This window comes from Electrona antarctica (genome assembly GCF_951216825.1).
Source record: "Electrona antarctica genome assembly, chromosome: 5".
In the NCBI taxonomy this organism is placed as follows: Eukaryota; Metazoa; Chordata; class Actinopteri; order Myctophiformes; family Myctophidae; genus Electrona; species Electrona antarctica.
Window position 1 is genome coordinate 26,922,638 of NC_136810.1, and position 22,899 is coordinate 26,945,536.

General features: G+C 45.0%; 1 protein-coding gene across 1 annotated transcript in view; it reads left to right on the forward strand.

The window, feature by feature from the left end:
- LOC306922985 (SITS-binding protein) overlaps nucleotides 1–22,899 on the forward strand; it is a 43,684-nt gene that overhangs the window by 14,957 nt on the left and 5,828 nt on the right. Inside the window, exons 3-8 of the mRNA XM_079500917.1 lie at nucleotides 5,571–5,778; nucleotides 7,016–7,166; nucleotides 16,060–16,257; nucleotides 17,281–17,552; nucleotides 19,182–19,318; nucleotides 21,725–21,846. Coding sequence (XP_079357043.1) covers nucleotides 5,571–5,778; nucleotides 7,016–7,166; nucleotides 16,060–16,257; nucleotides 17,281–17,552; nucleotides 19,182–19,318; nucleotides 21,725–21,846 — 1,088 coding nt within the window. The remainder of the gene's footprint in view (nucleotides 1–5,570; nucleotides 5,779–7,015; nucleotides 7,167–16,059; nucleotides 16,258–17,280; nucleotides 17,553–19,181; nucleotides 19,319–21,724; nucleotides 21,847–22,899) is intronic.

Sequence of the window (22,899 nt, forward strand, 5' to 3'; positions counted from 1 at the left end):
ACCACATGAGCCCTGTTTATAGTGAAAATAACAGATCTACAAGCTTGTGGATCTACTATTCGCACCCCGCGTTGCATCGAGACAGGAGTCCAGGACGCGGCACATTGCGACGCGTTGTGAGCTTTTTCATCTGCTAGTTTTGGCCATTAGGGCCGGCTGGGCCGCAAGGGTTCATGTGGTTAACAGTTACAGTGCCAGATACAGTATGTCAGTTATAACAGCCAATGGAGTGCAGCGTGTTTGAAATGGAAAGAAATAATAACAATCATAATAATCATGAATCAGTCAATACGAGTGACTGACTGGCCGATACTCGGATAGGAACAAATGTGCGTTGAAAAGTTCTCCAGTGATTCCAGTATTTTTCAATAAGTGGCAGGATTGTAAATTTACGACCGTGGCAGGATGCTTCGGGTCTGCGGCCATCAATTTCTTGAGGTTGGGCACAGAAACCAAGTTTCCATTGTTAAGGAAATACATGCCTGCAGCGCACATAACATCCACGTGCGTGCACACTGAGGCCACTATTTGAATGCATTTTTTTTAATAGCCCCGGGTCAGGTCTGTAAGTGTGCAGGTGTCATAAATAACAGTATAAATATGACAGGTAAGACAGAGACAACCATCTGGTCCACAGCAGATGGGTTCCCCCCCCCCCCCCCCCCCCACACACACACACACACACACACACACAACCAGCTTTTTTCCGTTAACCCATTAAGACCTGAGGCCAATTCTACAAATGCCTTCTAAATCCTTTCATCTATCAGTCTATATCACCAAATATTACTGTGTTTGGTAGTGCAATAATTGCCTCTGAGACGTAGTGGGAAGTATAAAGAAAATACAGACTCATTTCTACGAAGGTATTCTGGGGACACAAACTTAGAAAAATAGATTAACCACACTATTTAAAATATTGTGAAAATAGCTGATCTACAAGCTCACTAACTTCTTGTGTTTTCTTCTTCTTTTGTAAATTTCAACACAGCAACACAAGCATTGCCAAAAACAAATGAATTTTTTCATTTTATTTTTAAATTTGTACCCTCACTTTGAGTATTTACCTGAGTATATATTTTGAGTATTTAGCCTACTTTTGTCCACCGCTGGCTGTCACATTAAATGGTAGCTGACCCCTCCTATAAGGTCAACCCTGCTGGGACCTTTCACCTCTGTACTCAGTCTGAGAGAGAGGAAGTAAGGGTCTTTATGGGCCTGGATGTCTCCGGTATCCTATTAAAGTGTGTGTGTGTGTGTGTGTGTGTGTGTGTGTGTGTGTGTGTGTGTGTGTGTGTGTGTGTGTGTGTGTGTGTGTGTGTGTGTGTGTGTGTGTGTGTGTGTGTGCGCGCGCGCGCGTGCGTGCGTGCGTGCGTGCCTGTGTTACTATAAATGTGAGGACCCCCACAATTACAGCAGGATTTAAGAAATACACATTGTAACTGTGTTCTCACAGGAGAAAACTAGAAAAGTCGCAATATTTTTTAAAAATTGCAAAGTGTGGTTGCCACAATCGCTTACATAGGCACCTCCCACTAATTTTGCTAGCCAATTACAATGTCACGTCACCCCTGTGATCATGCGTAAGTAATTTGGAGGGGACCCCCAAAAATCATGTTTCTGCAACAAACGGTTACATTTCTTGTATTCGTGGTGCCCCCTATGGATGAAAATGGAATTTCTTTTGGCTCTGGGTTGATTAAACCACCCGTGACATGTGATTCAAATTTGGGATGGATTGGACATTCCGTTCATGATTTCTGGCATTTTTTGTCAAACTAACTTCGGAAGCCGATTACGGCCTAACGATACGAACTATCAAAATTCTGCCTGTGGTGTTTTCATCGGATAGGTCCAGAGATCATGTGTACCGAGTTTTGTGAGATTTAGACAAAATCTGTAGGAGGAGCAAAAAGTGTGGCCTATTGATTTTACAATTTACGGTTCAAGAGTTATAAGCCAAAACGTAAAGTGGGCTGTTATAGCGCCACCATGATGCCGACCGATATAATTATAAGTCAATTAATTTTAGTAATTATTATGAACCTCCCCTTCAAGTTTTGTAACTATAGCCCTTACGGTCTCATAGGAAAAAATACTTGAATGTGAGTTTTCGCATTTTCCCATTCATGTCAATGGGGAAATGTATTGCACGAATAAATTAATATCAATTAAACTATACAACATTTCTCTTAGCAACACCATTCCCGATGAAGCCGGTCGATTTAACATATGGCTCAAGTGCGTACCGTCAAAACTGTGGGACAAGTAGTGTGTCAAAATAAGTTACTTAGAAGAATAAATAAAGTGTTAGTACTATAGTCTGGTTGCAACCACACTAATAATGGTTGTTTTTGGTTAGAATAAAATATATATATTTTTTAGAGTTAGGTTTTAAATTTGGAATAGATTTAGTTTGGGTTTAGGATTCGTTTTAGACATTTAGATTTTAGGTTTATGCGTTAGAGCACGTGTGTGTGTGTGTGTGTGTGTGTGTGTGTGTGTGTGTGTGTGTGTGTGTGTGTGTGTGTGTGTGTGTGTGTGTGTGTGTGTGTGTGTGTGTGTGTGTGTGTGTGTGTGTGTGTGTGTGTGTGTGTGTGTGTGTGTCAGGCCACACACACAAGTGTGAGGCCTGAGGGAGAGTTGACAGCCAGGAGTGGTATGATTTGTGCATTCGCTCAACAGCCGTAAAATCGGTGCATGTGTGTGTCATATCATTCATGGCTGCCCAATAAAATTCATTCACTTTTCTTTTTCGTTCGTACCCCTGCCTGTCTGTCTGCCCGCTTTGAAGGTTAGCGGATACGGTCTGTCAGGCTTTCAGGTTTTCTTTTTTTCAAGAGCTAGTGGAAAATACTTCAGGGAATCATGAGTATTTAAGGAATTGTTCTAAAAATAAAAACACCTTGCTTTCCGTTTAGCTCCTGAGCAGCCCACTGGAACTCAAGGTTCCAGTCAGACTCTTGACTAGACGGACCTTATTTATTCGAGCACCACTGATATAGCAGCATATTTGTTTCTGAAAACTGTTACGATTTGGCATTTGTAGAACCTCAGGTGTTATTGGGTTACTGTATGTGCTTAAACTCCACTTAATAAGCCTGGTGATGTCCCCTTACATGGGTCAGGTGGTCAGGTGCAACCAATCTTAGAATGGTCCAACCAGCTAGTGTCCAGTCCACCGGGGATGCCATTGATGTGACATAGTGTGAGAGTGTGTGTGTGTCACTGAGACGGGGGGTGATGGTGGTGATGGAGTGCTGTGAGGGAGAGGTAGAGAGCGGGAGGCTGTGTCAGCTGATACAGCTTCCACACTGTGAGGCGAGACAAGCATCCCTAGAATGGAACATGGGAGTTTAGTTTGGCGTTGGGTGGGCCTATACTGCCGGTGGCGTCCGCGGACGTGTGCGAGAGACCCTTGATGGAACGTATGGTGTTGTTAACGCCGCGATTCACTTTTGGCTTCAACTCCGGGTTTTGTGTTTACCTCTACGGTAATATTGTCAGCACCACCCTGGCTTTGAATACCTAAAGGAGTTGCCCCTGGACCAAAGAGACATTGGGGTCACATACTCTCTGAGGAAAGACGTTTTACGACTCCCACGCTCTTTTCTCTGTAGTCGCCTGTACTCTCATATTCACAGCCTCTCCCCGGGCACTGTGTGAAATGACCAGATTATGTGAAGCAGATAATTGTGTCCGCAGATGTAGTTGCCCTGCATGGAATGCCTCCAGCCTCTCAGGTTACCCCAAGCCACCCCCGCCACCCGCTACCCTCACCCCTTCTCACCCCTTCTGGCTCCCATCTTTTCCACCCCCCCAACCCCCTCCTCTGGCCCAGATTCGCTACCACTTTGCGCTCCGTTCTCAGAGGCAGCTCTATCGTCCAAGTCAGGTCAAAGTGGAGCCGACAGCCTGCAGCCTCGTTTACAAGAAGTATTAAAACCCAGACACTGGCAGCGGTCTTCATATCCAGTTCGAAATATCAGATCAAGGACTTGGAAGGCGCTGAAACACACTGACAATCTGTGTGTTTGGTCGATTTTTTTAAATCTCGACCAGAACGGTCAGGCAATCCGGGCGCACGGGTGGGTAGAGAGCTTGGCTCTCTTCGACTGACCTCTCTCATTTCAATGGGCTTACTGTTCTTATGCAGGCAAAGACCAGGGCTAGGCAAGAGATCTGATACTGGTGATGTAGCAATTCATAATCAGATTAATAGTTTGAGAGATACTCTGGACTCACTGTATAGTGAAGAGCCTTTGACCAGAAAGATAATTCCCATGTGTTTGCAACGGAGAATGTCAAACAGATACTGGTAACACCTCGGCTGCCTTTCCCAAGGTATTAGGTCACCGCTCAAATGTTTTATTATGGGATATGTACGCGGCAATGAAATGTATCTTTTCTCTTTGCGATAAGGCCTCCTGGATTTGCCTGATTATGAAGACAGAACTGAACAATTTACAATTTAGGTATTTAGCAGATGCTCTTAATCCAGAGCGATTTACAGTAAGCAAGAACAACACTGGTAATCATGGTGTATCAAATACATAAATTGAATAGTAATCAAAGATCATAAGCAAGCTAAGAACCTAACATCCATCTAGAATATCTATACAATGAAACTATAGTAAAAATAATCTCAGTAAGGCTATTCTAAGGCTGTCAATTCCAACGCTGTGTGACCTCAAACCTGGGACAGTGGAGAAAATATACAGTAGTTATAGTTATAATATAGTTTTATGGATATATGGAAGTGGAAGATGGAAAACAGGTGGTCAGAGCCCACTGAACACCAGTGAGCCTGGCAACTAATACTGTGATGAAGCAGGCAAGAGACACTATGTTACTTTGACACAATGGGGACAGCATTTAAGAACTTCTCCATGACCTTCTGGTTAAGACTTTAGATACAACTTGTCCAAAATGCGGCAGCCAACTAAAACTAAGATGAGAGAACATATTACTCCAGTTTTAGCTTCACTGCATTGGTTTCCGGTTGTTTTTAGGATTGATTCTTCTACTTGTTTATAAAGCTTTCAATGGTCTTGCACCTTCCTACCTACATGACTGCCTGCCTAAATATGTCATAAACCGCTAAACAAAAAAACTCGATGAAGCAGCTGCTTCTACGGGCCGACGGAGTGGAATAAACTCCCACTATAACTTCGACAGGCAGCCTCTGTGGACAGCTCAAGACCTACTTCTACACTTGTTCTACACATGTTTTATACCTTGCTTTTCTTTTCTTTTTTCTCCATTGCTCTGTAAAGCACTTTGAGCTGCATTTCATGAAAGGTTCTATACAAATAGTTTTATTGTTATTATTATTATTTATTAGATCTGGGAAAGACTGATTGATTGATTGATTGATTGATTGATTGATTGATTGATTATTTGTGTAAACTGCGAGCCATGTGTTTTGTTTTTGGTGCTTTTCTGGGTTATTTTTTCCTGCTCTCCCATGACAAAGAACACATATTCATCCACTGATTTACACCTGCACCTGCGTGATGTGACGAATTAAACTTAATTATTGTGCTCTACTTTTTCTTAATTGTACACAGGTGTGGCGGTGCTGGTGTCCCCGGACATCCCCCTGCAGCTGGGGATGGAGGGGGGGCAGCAGTTCTGCCTGCAGTCGCGGCCCAGCATGGAGCGTCTGCCTCTGCAGTACACGGTGTGTGTGGCCCGCAACGTCAGGGCTGCCCACCAGGAGGCAGTGGCACAGCTGTCCCAGCACAGCAGGGAGCTGCCCAACATGAAAACACTGTGGTAAGAGTGAATACTAGAATAGTGGTTCTCAAACGTTTTCATGTCAAGGACCCCCAAATTCACACTAATTAGCTTGCAGACCCCCATTTCAAAAGACATGCCAGGGACCCGGTTCCAGGTGCAGTTTCTTTTGTTTTGAGGGCTTTTTATGCCTTTATTGATAGGGAACAGTAGTCAGACAGGAAAGGGGGAGAGAGATGGGGAGTGACACGCTGCAAGGGCCGTCAGGCTCGGGAGTCGAACCCGCAGCACGCCGTCCGGCTGGTTTGGCAGCCTAGGTGCCCAGAGGGTTGCGCTAACCGTCCGGGGCTCCAGGTGCAGTTTTAAGGATTCTGGTGCAAGTGGTTGCAATTGCAACTTTGAACCATTGGTGTGCACTGGGCTTCAGATTAAACCAGTGGTTCTCAAACTTTTTTATTTATTTCAAGGACCCCCATAATAACTCTGAGTGTACAAATCGAACCAAATGGTGATGTAAGGGTCCTCACTCTGAGTTAAAGGCCTGCAAGCAAGGATCCAATTGCTTCCCCTGCGAAAAGGCCTTCGGGGCCTGGTTGCACGCTACTCTGTTGCTTAGGCAAAATCTGTTATTTTCATTGCACTGTTGAACAAAGAAGTTCAATGAGGCTACTTGTCTAAAGCAGGATGGTGGGTACAGAATATAAAAAGGGTTAACAGGTCAAATGTATGCAGGTGGTTCAGATCAGAAGGTCAAACTTTTCAGTCTGTGACCCCCCGAAATAATCATATTTGAACGGTGAACCCCCACCCTGACATGCACTTGGAATTGTAGGAGTTGAGGCATTACAATACACACACACGCGCACACACACACACACACACACACACACACACACACACACACACACACACACACACACACACACACACACACACAATCATTTGAGAGGTATTAAAAAGGTCTTAAATTGGCATTATAGAAATGTTATACGCTTATAGAAATGCTATAGACTGGCACCGTGGCTGGTAATCCAGTCTGGCAGTGTGCCGCGGGTTCGATCCCGACAGCCTTTACTGCGTGTCACTCCCCAATCTCTCTCCCCATTTCCTGTCAGCCTACTGTTGTAACCTATCCCTCTATAAAAAAGTAAAAGAAACAACAAAATATCTAAAAAAAAAAATGCTACTGTATGTTGGTTTGCTTACCGTTGAATGTGAAAACAATGACAACATGAACTGCCCTTATATGATGCTCCCATGTGTCCCGTGCATGCAGGCTGCCTTTCTGGAAGCTGCTTGCCAACGTGGACTCAGGGCAGAAGGTTGAGAGGGAGCTGAGGATCTTCTCCAACCGTCTGAGGAGACACCAACTGGGGGAGGGCGTCATCAGCCTCAACGAACATTCCACCACTCTCCTCTCTGACATGGTAGGTGCCCCGGCAACAGCATTGTTGGGTCTGCTGATACAGTACATGCGCCATGCTTTCTGCCGCAGTCTGAAGACTCACTGTAGGGCAACCCTTGACGACCTTGCAGGGTTATGCAAAGGCTAAAATGGGATAGCATGTTATTTTGACATGGCATCCTTTAGTTTGTATAGTTTCAATATACAACTTTGGTGCGTGTAAACACAAACATTGTCCTAACACATTAAATGCCATTGATAATGAATGGCCAGTTTTGAGTGTTTGTCCCAACACAAACATTAAATGCCGTTGATAATGAATGGCCAGTTTTTAGTGTTTGTGTAAACACAAACATTGTGTAAAACACAAACATTGAAAACAAAGGTGAGGATGCAAATTTTGATTGGCCAGAATGAGATGTAGTATGATGATGTATGATGATAAGAGTGCCCTTCACTTCACACGGGTGTGATTTTCTTTAATATTATACTGTTGACAGGTTCTTGTGTTTACCTGGTTTACTGTAAATCACTCTGGATTAAGAGCGTCTGCTAAATGCCTAAATTGTAAATTTAGGATATGATCTCACACCTGGATTTGTGTTTCTGTCTCTACGGGCGTGATTTTGTGTTTTTTTATAATGGGGATAGAGAGTTTTGTTGGCATTGCACGTGCCACGCAAAGTGCACACCTTGCATTTATGTATCACGGACTCACGGTGAGACTAGGACCCAAAATGCAGAACAGACTAGTCAGAGGTAGAACAGGCCAGGATTTAATCTCCAAAACATACAGGAACAGGACTGGTAGAGTACAAACAGAACACACAATGATGTGATTGGCTGAGCAATGAACGTATTGAGGATAAAAAGTGAGGACAGAAAAGTGAGTATACACCAATTGTGATGATTGGCCGGAATGTGATGATGTATGATGATAAGAGCACCCCTCACTTCACACAGGTGTGATTTTTACTGTGTAAGGAGTAGGGATTCCGCCGATTAATCGATTTTCCGATTAATCATCAGAGTCTCCAAAATAGCCTATAGGCTAATAAGTAAGGCTGCATGATATATCGAACATGTACCTTCATCACAGTGGAGAATATAAGTATAAATCAAGTTGAGCAAAGCCACTCTTCTCTGCCCCTCTCTCTAACAGACACAGTTAACGATCGCTTGTTAAGGCTGCGTACACACCTAAAGAACAAATGTTCGGTCCGTGTGCGATGCCTGATTGCTATTTGATTGCTTCTCCAATTCATTTTCAATGGGAGTCACGTCGTTTGATCGGACAAACCTGTCCGATGTGGGGGCGGAGGGCACAACAAACACATCGGACACCTTGTAGTCAAAACAGCCAACGAACAGGGTGGGACTTCAGATCGGACAGAAGGGTGGTTTTTAACCGCCAACTAATAGGAGAGAACTTCCGTTCTTGACAGCACTGGGTGGGGTTTAGGCTGTAGTCTTCTGAGTTACGTGACACAGACTATTATATCGCTTGTTTGTATGTCTTCTTTTGGCTACGGTCGTGCGTAACTTGGAGAGTCCAAGTTGCGCACGGCTGTCTCCAGTGAGTGAGTCCAGTCTGGTACTAAGTTCTATTCTATATACAGAAATACAGGACGATAGCCAAAATACCCGTCGGGCCTCGGCAGTTGTGAGGCTGCATTAATAATTAGTTCTAAAAGCATGTCTTTTTTTTTACGGGGATCACTATTGATTTTAATAGTAGACGCATATATGTCTATGAGTAGCCTAGAGTAGAAATGTAATGACAGCGTACGAGGTTCACATGCGCAAATATAACAGATATACAAGTTATCGACACGAATGGTACTTACGGTATGGTACACGATGTAAGCTTGTAGATCTGTTTATTTTAAGCATGCGCCACCGCCACCACGCAAAGTTATGACGCGCGCACATGTGGGGGGAGAGACCCGATATATTTTATAGCTCTATGGGAGAGACGCAGACAGAGAAATATTTAAAATCATCCTGTCTCGCTCTAGCGCACGGCCGCACGCATAAAGAGACAATCGAGCAAATGTTAAATAAGCTACACAGGTGGTCCTAAATGATTAATTGATTACATCACTATAGCAAAAGACGTGATATAGGTCAACTGCAGCGGAGCTGTTCTGACTTGAAGCTTAACTGACCAGCACGGCTTCAAGTTTAAACCATAAGATGACATGGAAATGCCCGTCGATTTGATGCGCAGAAATAACAGGCCTATATCGAATCAGGTTAAGGTGCACACATGGAAGAAAAGTCCTTTTTATCGGGATTCGGGGATACTTTGTTGTAGGCTATACGTCTCCGGTGAATTGTATGCACCAGCAGCAAGCACATTATTGTTCAAACACCTGCTCCTCTGTTTATCTGTTGTCTTATTTGGCTAATAAAATAATTATTAAGAATTAATGCAATTTCAAGTTGTTGCTGCAATCATGATTCATGTTGCTGTTCTCTTCTCTCTGTGTGACTGAAGGTTGCGCCCAAAAATTGTAGACAGTGATTTCCCGCACCCCCTCATGTTATTTTTCCCTCCGTCGTAAAATGACCTTTTCTTTTTTTCACTATTTGGTTCGCTTAACATGTCCACGTGTCATTTGTTTACATATTTGGTACGCTTTACAAAGTCCAGTGTGAACACCAAACGGACCAAAATGCAAATATTTGGTCCTTGGTCCTTGATCCGGACCTTCTAAGCGAACTTTAGGTGTGAAAGTGGCCTAAGTGAACTTTGAGTGTGAAAAACGGCCTCGACAAACTACCGCTAGCTGCTGCTGCAGTCAAGAAAACTACATTGAACATATGTGCATCTATTTCGCGTATCGTAGCACCGCCCAAATCGCGCAAAGCATTGTGGGACATGGAGGCATCAAATCATAAAAATGTAATCAGTGGTCGGTCGGACAGATCAATGTGTCCGAAAGGTGTGTACGAAGCCTAAGTGCCTGCCAGACAGACAATCAGATGAAATGAAGGCAGTCGTAGAGTAGAGTGTAGACTAGTCGTGAATTGAACGTTTTCTGTTTATATCAAGTACTTCATACCAGCCCCTTATGAAACTATTTATACCTTTGAATTATTTTAAAAAGCATGTAGGCCTATTGTATTTTTCTTCTTGTATTTATTTATTTAGCACAGTATTAAAACAATACAATAAACATACAAATATAGTAAATGGAAAGTGCTAGGATGAGGCAAAAAGCCCAAGGGGCTTATACGAGGCCTCTACCTAAACAATGTACTTTTGAAAACTTTGAATGGCAAGTATTCCAGTACTTTCACGTGTAGTTGAGCAATATTTGACCAGGAGTATATATACTTTTACTCGATTACTGGATACTTCGTCCACTGGTGCTTACGATCAAGACTATGTAATCTGAAAGTAGTGAAACAAGTCAGTCAGAGACTCCCTTCTATCCATGCAGTGTTGCCTGCACAGAGACTCCCTTCTATCCATGCAGTGTTGCCTGCACAGATCATTCTATCCATGCAGTGTTGCCTGCACAGAGACTCCCTTCTATCCATGCAGTGTTGCCTGCACAGATCATTCTATCCATGCAGTGTTGCCTGCACAGATCATTCTATCCATGCAGTGTTGCCTGCACAGATCATTCTATCCATGCAGTGTTGCCTGCACAGATCATTCTATCCATGCAGTGTTGCCTGCACAGATCATTCTATCCATGCAGTGTTGCCTGCACAGATCATTCTATCCATGCAGTGTTGCCTGCACAGATCATTCTATCCATGCAGTGTTGCCTGCACAGATCATTCTATCCATGCAGTGTTGCCTGCACAGATCATTCTATCCATGCAGTGTTGCCTGCACAGATCCTTCTATCCATGCAGTGTTGCCTGCACAGATCCTTCTATCCATGCAGTGTTGCCTGCACAGATCATTCTATCCATGCAGTGTTGCCTGCACAGATCATTCTATCCATGCAGTGTTGCCTGCACAGAGACTCCCTTCTATCCATGCAGTGTTGGCTGCACAGAGACTCCCTTCTATCCATGCAGTGTTGCCTGCACAGATCATTCTAAAGTTGACTTTCATGTAACCACTTTCCTCGAATGTTATTGTGCACTCCCTGGAAACTCTAGATAGCCGTCAAATGGATCTCAGTCAATACACTGCTGATATTCATTTGAAAAAACAAACGTGGCTGTGAGAACTGAGAAGAGCAGCCGGAGTCTCCTCTCCTGGATCTCACGGTTGCCGTTAGGCAGTTAAGTGGCATAGGAAAATATAGGGTGGGATGAGATACAGGGGGGCACCCAGCCAAGACTAACTAGTTCAGGTGAAACTGACACCATAATTTCACTGCTGTGTGATCTGCCCTGAGACATGTACAGGAGAGAGAGGGAGGGAGAGAGAGAGAGAGGGAGGGGTGCTGTGCGTAATCTGGCCATCAAAACATTTAGCGTTAGCAGTTCTCAGTAATCACATGCTAGGTTCCCACGATCAGTTCTGTAATACTCTACTGTAGGTGTTTGTGAGTGAGTGAGAACGACAGAGAAGTGAGTGAGGTTTTCTGGCAGATCAAAGGTATAATTAAAAGTTCTACAAGGACAGGCATTTGCCCGAAGAGGTGCAAACCGTGTATGATGTCCAGCAGGGGTGTCCAAAGTGTGGCCTATGGGCCAAATGCGGCCCCAGGACAAATTTTATACGGCCCGCAGCTTCATACCTGAATTGTATTCTGAACGGCCCGCCCAACAGTATGGGACATTTTTATATTTTTTTGACCTGGCTATAGCTACATGTGCTTCCATTGGGGTGTGTGAGGTGAACTCAACGCACACACCTTTAGACTAGTGGTTCTCAAAGTGGGTTCTTTGAGGGGCTTCCAAATGGACCCTTACAAAGTTACAGGTCCTGTACAGTACAGGTCTGTAAGTTGCAATTCTTGTGTACACTGTACACTGGGGGTCTTTGAAATTAAAATTGTTTGAGCTTGTAGATATGCTATTTTTGCTTGAATGTTCACTCCAAGTGGTTAATGTAGTAAGCCTTGCCCAGCCCCATAGGCCAGGAGCCTATCTCCTGTTTCTGTAGCGTGAAGCAGCTGATGGACAAGTACCCCCCCTGGACATGATGTACAAGTACACCCCCTGGACATGATGTACTCATACACGCCTTGATGCTGAGTGTGATGCAGGGAGGAATTGGGTCCCATTTGTATTGTCTTTCGTATGACCCGACTGGGGGATTGAATCCCAATCTCAAGCCCTAACCACACCAAAGGGTAACCATGCAACTCCTTGGGTCCAAACGGTTGCAAGGAGTTTCATGGTGACCCTTTGGTGTGGTTTGGGCCATTGAATTCCATGCATTGAATCACTTGGGACAACGTGGGACGACGTGCGTCAACGTGCAACAGGACATATCACACCGCTGGGACAACGCTAAAACCGTCTCAACCCTTTGGTGTGGTTAGGGCTTCAGGGCGGACACTCTAACCACAAGGCCACTGAGCTGGTTAATGCTGGAGAATTGGAGATCATCATTCAGGTATAAAATTGCAGTTTCTGTGGTGCTGTGTGGCGCAGTCTCCTGCACTAATTAGTGTACAGAACAAGCAAAGCGTGAAGTGCTGCGTGGAAACTTATGGCACCTCAAAGTGTATGGCACCGTTAGACGTACGAATGGCAACAATGATTCACTGTAAACGCAATTCCGGCTGAATTATCAGTCACTTGCTGTTAACTTTCTTTCCTTTCTACTTTCCATATTAGTATTTCAGCCGCAGAACCTTGGGTTATAAATAGGTTTTCCATGTTTCTAGCCTTATTACCGAGACGCTGCGTATCCGCGCTGCAGCGGGCCAACAGAGATAAAAACCCAAATGGAAAGCATCTGACTAGCAGCTAACTCATCAATGTGTCTCTCTGTTACCGGGAAGCTTTTTATTTTTTATTTTATGTTAACGGGCAGTTTTTTGTGTTCTCATGTGTGCATTTGTACTCGCATTTAATACACTTTTTTTCTTTTTCTTTTTTAACACTTAAACGCTATATTTATGGTGGGCAGCCAGCCATAGCTGAATGGGTACAGAGCTGCCTGGGAAGCAGAAGGTCCAAGGTTCCATTCCCAGCCCTGCAATGTGTCGAGGTGTCCCTGAGCAAGACACTTCACCCTTTACTGCGATTATTTTAGCAGAATGCTGGCTTCAGAACAGAGTCGCTAGGGCACATGCATGTGGTTTAAAGAGGAACAGAATAAAATGTTCAGGCCTCAACTTGGAGGCAAAACAAATGTTTATTGTCTAGAAAAAGAACATCTTAGCAATTGCATAATATGTCCTAGTTATAACCCCCCCCACCGGCCGTGACCTTCCGGGGTTAACAGAGGTATTTGTTCATGGGACGTTTTGTTCTGGAGTTATATAATCTGAAATCTCTAGCCCACCTTCAACTAAGTACTGGAGCATTATAATTTGAGTTAAATGGTCTTAACAGAGGTCATATTGTCAAGCACATGTTTAGCAACAATATATCGGCTTTTTGAAAAATAAAGCCCCTACTTTGTCATACCACAGTGTCATGCAAAACAGCAAACATAGCAGATCTACAAGCTCACGATGTGACACATTCACAGGTTTGTATCTCCTTCAGAATTGATAAGCTATTAATTATTCTTCACTTACAAACTGTGTTTCCTTTTATTATCACCATGTAGTCAAAATGAGTTATGGTTGTCTGGCAGTGGTGGGATGGTGTGAGTTGGACATCTGTGAAGGAAAGTAGACCAGACGAAAGGTTGTAGTGGAAGAGGCCAGGTTACTGCACACAAAGAGTGAGCTCAAATCAATACCCTCATGTCCATATTTCACTCTGATGTCTTGTGTGAGGGGACACACCAGTGCTGTTCGTTTTGTATACCACATTGACAAATACTGTATTCTGCTCAGGTGGTATGCGACTCCATCTCCCCATTTCCACACGCAGTCTATGAGCAGACAACCGAAACCGTGTAAAGGTTATCCTCAAATAGTCTTCAATGTAAGGTGTTGCTGCTGGTGCTGGTATAGAGTGGATGAACTTTATACTAGTGTGTGTGTGTGTGTGTGTGTGTGTGTGTGTGTGTGTGTGTGTGTGTGTGTGTGTGTGTGTGTGTGTGTGTGTGTGTGTGTGTGTGTGTGTGTGTGTGTGTGTGTGTGTGTGTGTGTGTGTGTGTGTGTGTGTGTGTGTGTGTGTGTGTGTGTGTGTGTGTGGTGTGTGTGTGTGTGTGTGTGTGTGACGTGTGTGTACGCAGCAGGAGGTTGCTTCACTGAAAACGAGTGCTTCCAAACTCCAATACATATAGGAAAAAAATCACCTGCAAGAAATGTCTTGACAGGAAGTTGCTCATAACAATCCTACAGTGGATTTTTATGAAACAAACACTTTGCATATAGAAAGAGGATAATTCAAGCGATACAGCTGCAATGTTGGTGAGTTTGACGTTGTTAATACAATTAGATAGGACTTTTCTGTTTGGATGAATGGGCTGTGAATGGGAAGTTGAACCTAGTTAGCACCTTGCTGGCAAGATGGCCGGTCTGAATATCGTCAATAGCACTTGCCGGCCTCATAACTTGTCATGGCAGCTTGGCTACAACAGACTTCCTCTTCCTCTTCAAAATAAGAGCCACTTGTAATGATTAGTCAACAGCCTCCAGCCTCCTGTTTGCAAGATAAAACCTTAAGCAGTTGAGACAAACAGTCTAAGTCCATCATTGTCTCCACCAGGCCGAAGGCATGGGGAGAGAGTATGTTTTGCACTCCGTCCGTGTGTGTGTGTGTGTGTGTGTGTCCGTCCTTCCGTCCGTCTGTTACCAGCTAATCTCCGGCACCGTTAACCCGGTCGATGCCAAACTTTGCACACACACTCCCTGGATGCCAACGATGAACCTCTGCCCCACATTTTCCAGAACGGCCTGTTATAGCGCCACCATGAGGCAGCTTTTCACATTTTTTACCTAAAACTGCACCGATCTGCGTGAAACGTTGCATGCACACTCCCTAGAGGCCAAGGACAAACCTTTGACCTGCATTTTCCGCATATGCCTTTTATAGCGCCACCAGGAGGCCGACTTTTGTAAAACACATTTTTTTATATTACTCCTCCAGATTCTGTCCAAAAATCTCACAAATCGTTACACAGTATCTCTATGGTCATGTGCTCAAGTCGGATCTGTCCGATATTTCATATTCCATCCTAATTGGCTATAATTGGCTTTCACAGTTTGCAAGATTGCCCCGTTTTGAACAAAAGCCTCAAATCATGAACGCAGCATGCAATTTACGTGAAATCTTTCACACATTTTCTTACTAGGCTGAGGAATATATCCCACCCTTTTCACATTGGCCTGTTATAGCGCCACCAACAGGTTAATTTTTGCAAAACACATTTTTGGAACAAAATGCCTCAAATCATCCAATTGCCATCAAAGGCGTATGAAGAAATGGCACCCTTTTCACATTGGCCTATTATAGCGCCACCAGGAGGCCACAACCTGACCTGCCCTGGTGGAGACCTGTACCCCTCCCTGAAAAGGCCTAGCTGTCCCCTTATCCATAATTTATACATTATGGATAATTAGTGTGGACTTAGACTGTTATTCGTCTCAACTGCTCTGGAACAGCACCACGTACTGCCTCCTGGTCCATTCCTTACCATTTTCAAACTTCCTACCAACTAATTATATTTCTGCAAAAAAGACACACACACACACACACACACACACACACACACACACACACACACACACACACACACACACACACACACACACACACACACACACACACACACACACACACACACGCCTACAGGGCAGAAACCTTACAGGTAAGCAAAAAAAAATCCACATGGCATCAAATGTGATCACTGTCCTCTGTCCCTGCAGGACCATGACTACCTCAACAGCAGGAGAAGAGGGCTGTCCAACCGACAGACCAGGGACCTCCCACTTGTCAAGCTTCTTAACATTTCCGTCACCCTGTCCCCTTTCCTGGGCGTGGACACCACACAGTTCCACAACTCCATGCTGGACAGCACCGAGGCCTACTGGCTCAGCCTCCCCTCCGGCCCCCAGGGACACCCGGTGAGAGAGCTGCCCGCACAACCCCCACCTGCTCTGGGGAACCGGGGGTTGATTTAGTAGGCCTAAAAAGCAAGTGGTTTCATTTCAAACCCCTGAAACTAAGAGAGTTACAGACTTGTTAAGGACCTAGTGAAATGAAAAATACGTTTTCACTTTTCACACTTTTAGACCATATCCGTGGTCATCATATGGCCATACCTAACAATGGATGCCAAAAACATTGGAAAATTTACATTTTTGTGTATTTTTATATCAAAAGTCCATAAAACCAAATTTGAATTACTTCATTTGAACGAAAACGTGCTCCGTGATGACGTGTAGAGACTCACATGCATATTAATGCATCTTGATTAAATTCACCTGTTTTATATTGCTGCGTCGTCCTCGTCCTTGATTACAGAACTACTCCGTTTTTAATCTCATTCAAGGTGACATCCAGACAGTTTTAAACTTAATTATCACACTAAAATATGTATATGTGAACATTATAGGTTATAAATAAGCCATGAGCTTTGCTTCCCGTGTCTCTGTCACTTTGTAAACGACACTCTGCATGTGCGTGCATGTGTCCGTGCATGAGACGGAGCGACGTCCCATAGCCTGAAGGGATGTAGCGCTCTGATTGGTTCAGACCTGTCGTTTGATGCTGAAACTTCAAAATAAAATGCCCAAATTAACCACTTCACCCCGTCACACTTCTTTTTTCCCTCACTTCACATGCATGCATGTTAAATTGGGGGTCCTTAAACGGGTTGAGAATCACTGCTAGAACTGTACAAATCTTCTCTTATGGGGGTCCCTGGCATTAGCACTTAAAATGGGGGTCCGCGGGCTAATTCGTGTCAATTTGGGGGTCCTTGACATGAAAAAGTTTGGGAACCACTGCGGCAATGGGTATCAAATCAGAATATAGAGCTATTTAACACTTATTTCAACAAAAGAAAATCACTTATACCCTCCTACACCTACAGCACTTACTTCCACTTTTACTTTGCACTTTACTTACTTGCGTTCCCCCTCCAGGTCCCTGTGCTGAGCCAGTGGCGGGGGAGGTTCTGTGTAAAGCTGAACATCAGCAACCCAGGAGCGGTGGGCTGGTTCCTAGACCGAGTGGGCGCCCTGCAGGCCCACCTGGGCATGGAGTATGTCCTCCTGGATGGGGGCGAGGGCAACCCGCTGGAGGAGCAGGGCCCGCGAGCGCCCGGCGGCGCCCTCAGCGGAGACCACTACATTGGCCTGCTGGCAGACCTGGCCTCCCGGATTGGTGATTCTGCGATCGTGAGCGCAGGGACACGGTATGGCGATGGCCCCGCGGCGGAGATCTTGAAGCACTGGTTCTCACCGTCGGGTTCGGGGACCGCCGGTGGTCCAAATGGACCCTTTTACGGCCCTGTAAAGTCAGAGAGTGTACAATAGGTTATCTCTGGGAGACCAATCTATAACTCATTGTTGTCGGGCAGAAACCTGTTATCTCCATATTTGAACTTTTTGTGTTTGTAAATGTATGCCCTACTTGATACACAAAAGCATAAAAAGTAACAAATCTGCCCAGGCGGTGGCGTAACCGTCTGGGCACCCGACTGGTAATCCAGTCGCAGTGTGCCGCGGGTTCGACTCCCGACCCCGACACGGCCTTTACTGCATGTCTTCCCCCATCTCTCTCCCGTTTCCTGTCAGCCTACTGTCTGTCCCTTCAAAAACCAATAAAAGGCGTAAGCCGCAAAAAAAAGTAACAAATCTACAAGCTCTCAAGCTTGTGGATCTGCTACTGTTGCTGTTTTGAATTTGAATCGTGAAAAGTAGCACTTTTCAATATAAATGTATGAGCGTCCATTTGGACCCTGTGGTGGTCCCTGAACCTGACGTTGAGAAACAGTGTCTTAAGGTGGCCTTACACTAGCCGATAATCGGGCATTTGAAATCTGACAGCACCACACACTACAGGATAATCGGAGCGGGGCCGAGCAAATATCAAACATTCTTGATGTTGATCGGGCCGATCCCGATCGCGCGCGGGGGGTGCCCGATTGAGTCGGGCACCCCCCGAGCGTCAAAAATGCCCGATTATCGGCTAGTGTAAGGCCACCTTTAAAGCAAGCATTTCCTATGTCCAGCTTGTGTGCAAACACAAACTTTGTCCTAACACAAACGCCATTAAATGCCATTCACAATGATGGTGAAAGTAATCTACATTGTAGATTCTACAAGATAAGACATGGATCCACTCTGCTGCTTTGTTGTAGATCTGGATCCACCAACCATGGTGCATTCGGTTTTGTTGAGCGTGCGGTCTACAGTATATACGGACACAATTGACCCGTGTTCAGGGGAGGGAAGCCGGGTGGGGAGGCTGCACGTGTTGGGCGGGAGGTAGGATGAAGGCTCTACGTCCTCCCGGTGGGGGCTCCTCACTGGCACTCAGTAGGATACAACAGCAGTGACTGACAACACACAAAGGTTTGTGTGTGGGGAGGAAATAGGAATCAATTCGCCTAACGACTGAATTGGGGAGGGACAAAGGGACAAAAAAAGAAATGTGGGACACTGGGATTTTGGTGAGTGGGCTACTAATTGTTCTATTGATGACATGTATACCACCAGGTCGAGCTAATTGTTCTATTGATGACATGTATACCACCAGGTCGAGCTAATTGTTCTATTGATGACATGTATACCACCAGGTCGAGCAGCTAATTGTTCTATTGATGACATGTATACCACCAGGTCGAGCTAATTGTTCTATTGATGACATGTATACCACCAGGTCGAGCTAATTGTTCTATTGATGACATGTATACCACCAGGTGGAGCTAATTGTTCTATTGATGACATGTATACCACCAGGTCGAGCTAATTGTTCTATTGATGACATGTATACCACCAGGTGGAGCTAATGGTTCTATTGATGACATGTATACCACCAGGTCGAGCCACAAGCCTGTGTTTGTAAGGATGAGTCCTCTCCAGTCTGACTGGAGCTCCGCGGGCCTGAAGGGCCTCATTCCATCCCTGCTGCACCACAGCCTGCTGGGATACAACTTCCTCATTCCCGATGCAGTAGGTAATACCACAGCCTGTATGGACGGCTTTCTCAGTAGATAACCCATCTTTAATGATGTTATATAGCCCAGTGGTTCCAAAACTTTTTCATGTCAAGGACCCCCAAATTGACACTAATAAGCCCAGCGGACCCCCATTTGAAAAGATATGCCAGGGACCCCCATAAGAGAAGATTTTTACGGCTCTAGCAGTGATTCTCAACCATATTAATTTCAAGGACCCCCAGTTTGATATGCATTAGTCTACAGACCCCCATTTAATGGCATTTCTATCTCTGGGACCCCCAATTTATATTGTAAATATCAATGTAAATTTAATTCTGAGAGTGTAGAAATAATTTAGCTGGGGACCCCCTGGAACTCCCTCAAGGACCCCTGGGGGTCCCCGGACCCCACTTTGGGAACCACTGATATAGCCCCTCTAGTCTGTTCAGATCACATAAGTACTACGGTCATCATTGCTCATCATGCTTTTGTCCATGTATTTGTTGTGAACTCTAGATGTAACCCTTAATTCTGCCAGTCTATAACTTTCAATGGCCATGGTGAAATCAACAGCTGGTCAGATGGTGAGCCGTATGCATCTTTAATCAATCGATTGTGTTCTGGCTTAGATCAATGGAACTAAAGCCTACTTTACGTGTGTCACAATGTCACAATGCTTAAAAAGTCCCTTTTTAAGCTTTTAAAGAAAAAATATGACTTTGTTTTTACATTATGTTTTTTTGTTTTTTGAATTAATGTTATAGTATCATTCAAATCTTTTTAATCAGTTTTGCCATTTCTTTTGGTGGCCCATTTGCAATAGGCCCCACAGCACACCACTGCAGTGCAAAGAAATATTCGCTGTGGAATTGCCACCCCCATCAGAGGAAAAAAAAAGCAGCATAAAAAAGCAGATTTGTGGATCAGAGATGCGAAACAGCATTCATCATCAATCATTACAATGTGTTGCAAAAAAAAGCACACCTTTGACTTTCTGGTCATAAAGGTGAGGCTTTGGCTCAACATGCAGTGTATTCCTGTAATATTCTGGATTCCTGTAATGGCAGCCGAGAGGCGGGCCAGGGCAGAGACAACTATTTACTTTGATGTGGAGAAAACAGGGAGCTGACAGGATGGATAGATGGCCTGATAAAATCACACTCCCACTAACATGATACATTAGATTAGAGACTAGTGGATGCCAATGCAATTCAACCATCAGCCATTGTGGGTTAGGGCAGTGGGTCAAAACCTTTTCAGGCCGCAACCCCCCGATCATATTTGACCTGGGGACCCCTCCAAAAATTATCATAATTATTTGAACTGGGGACCCCCCCCCCACCACCACCCTGACAAGCACTTGGAATTTAGCCTGGCTAATAAGCCAGACCGAATCAGCCGTTGGCAAAAACAAAATTGCCTGCCCGGCGGATTACGGTCTGGAGAGGAATTGTACGCCCATTTCCTACACCAGAGAACTGGTGTGGCCAATCAGGACACGGTATGCAATATGGGCGGGCTTTGGTACAGTGACGTTCAATGCTTGAGACCTTTGACTGACAGTAGCTCTGACCAATTCAAAGAGAAAATGTTTGAACCCGCCCCCCGGGAAACAAGATCCATACACAGCATCTCCAGACTCAAATACCACACGACAGTGTGATTTGAGTCTGGCTTATTAGCCAGGCTACTTGGAATTAACCCTTTGTCAAGTCCCGCCCGTGGTTGCTGTTTCTCAAAAATGCTTTCTCTCCATCCACTACCATTGAAATACTGTAACAGGTGTTTCAGTTGCTTCGTATTGATATTCAGGGATATTCGTTATTTTAAACTTGGTCTCAGTAAAAAGGAACATCTTAGTTGCAGTATAGTGACTGGGCATAAATTACGTTTGTAAATATTTGAGCAAATTCCACATAAACAACGTAAATGCGGAACCAATAGTCTATAGTCATCTACAACCAACGCTTTGGGACATGTGAACTGATAGATTGGCGATGTCCACGATTTGGTGTTTGGTGTTCCCACATTTTTATGGGTCCCTTTACTTCTTCTTTTTTTATATTAATTATTATTTCAAACCATTTAAAAAAAAAGCATTCCCTGAATGAAGTCTTTCATTTTAAAAACAAATTCAAATATTTTCTCAGTAATTTCATGAAAAGAATCCAAGAAAAATCCCAAGTATTAGTGAAAATAGACCGATCTACAAGCTATTTAAATTAGTTTGGGTCCCGGCCAAACATCTAATTTATCTTTTGGGTCTTGTGCTAAAAGGTTTGGGAACCACTGGTGTAGAGGGAAATGTTCAGTAATGCTTAGTAATGCTGTCTCTCCCCCTCCCCCTCCCCCTCCCCCTCCCCCTCCCCCTCTCCCTCTCCCTCTCCCTCTCTCTCTCTCTCTCTCTCTCTCTTTCTCTGCAGGTGGCTCTCTGTCCGGTGAGCTTGTGACAGATGAAGAGTTGTTCATTCGTTGGATGGAGATCGCAGCCTTCCTCCCGGTTATCAGTTTCCACACGCCACCCTGGGCCTGTGGAGAGGAGCAGGTATACATGGCTGCATCGGCAACTTAAAACACCCGTACACGCCCCCCCCCCCCCCCCCCCCCCCCCCGCGCTAAAAAATCACTCTGATGGATCTGTGTTATGTAGTCACAAGCTCAAGCTCATTGTTATAGTTAAGGTGCTGTAAGTGATGTTTTTGTCAATGAAAACATAAATCAATCTCCACATTATCCAAATATCCTGGTGATACGCGTCTTTCAGAACCACTGAACTTTCCAATCCCTCTCTCTCTCTCTCTCTCTCTCTCTCTCTCTCTCTCTGGCTCTGACCTATGGCTCTGACACAGGTTCACACACAGCTGGACTTAGCAGCGCGTTTGTGCCACTGTTTACACAGAACGCATCGTACATCAGTGTGGACGCTTGTAGCGTTATCGTTCAATATAGTTATAGTTATCGTGCTTGGTCTGAACGGCCCTGAGACAAATTCACAGGCTGTTGCGTAATGCTGATTAAGGCGGTATAGGAACGCAATCGAAAAACAGCTCCTGCAGTGGAGAGAGAGCTCAGGTGAAGTGATGAGGGGACCCCTGCAGTGGAGAGAGAGCTCAGGTGAAGTGATGAGGGGACCCCTGCAGTGGAGAGAGAGCTCAGGTGAAGTGATGAGGGGACCCCTGCAGTGGAGAGAGAGCTCAGGTGAAGTGACGAGGGGACCCCTGCAGTGGAGAGAGAGCTCAGGTGAAGTGATGAGGGGACCCCTGCAGTGGAGAGAGAGCTCAGGTGAAGTGATGAGGGGACCCCTGCAGTGGAGAGAGAGCTCAGGTGAAGTGACGAGGGGACCCCTGCAGTGGAGAGAGAGCTCAGGTGAAGTGATGAGGGGACCCCTGCAGTGGAGAGAGAGCTCAGGTGAAGTGACGAGGGGACCCCTGCAGTGGAGAGAGAGCTCAGGTGAAGTGATGAGGGGACCCCTGCAGTGGAGAGAGAGCTCAGGTGAAGTGACGAGGGGACCCCTGCAGTGGAGAGAGAGCTCAGGTGAAGTGACGAGGGGACCCCTGCCCATTAGGTGTTCTCCTGAGGTGCTGGCGTGCCACAGAGA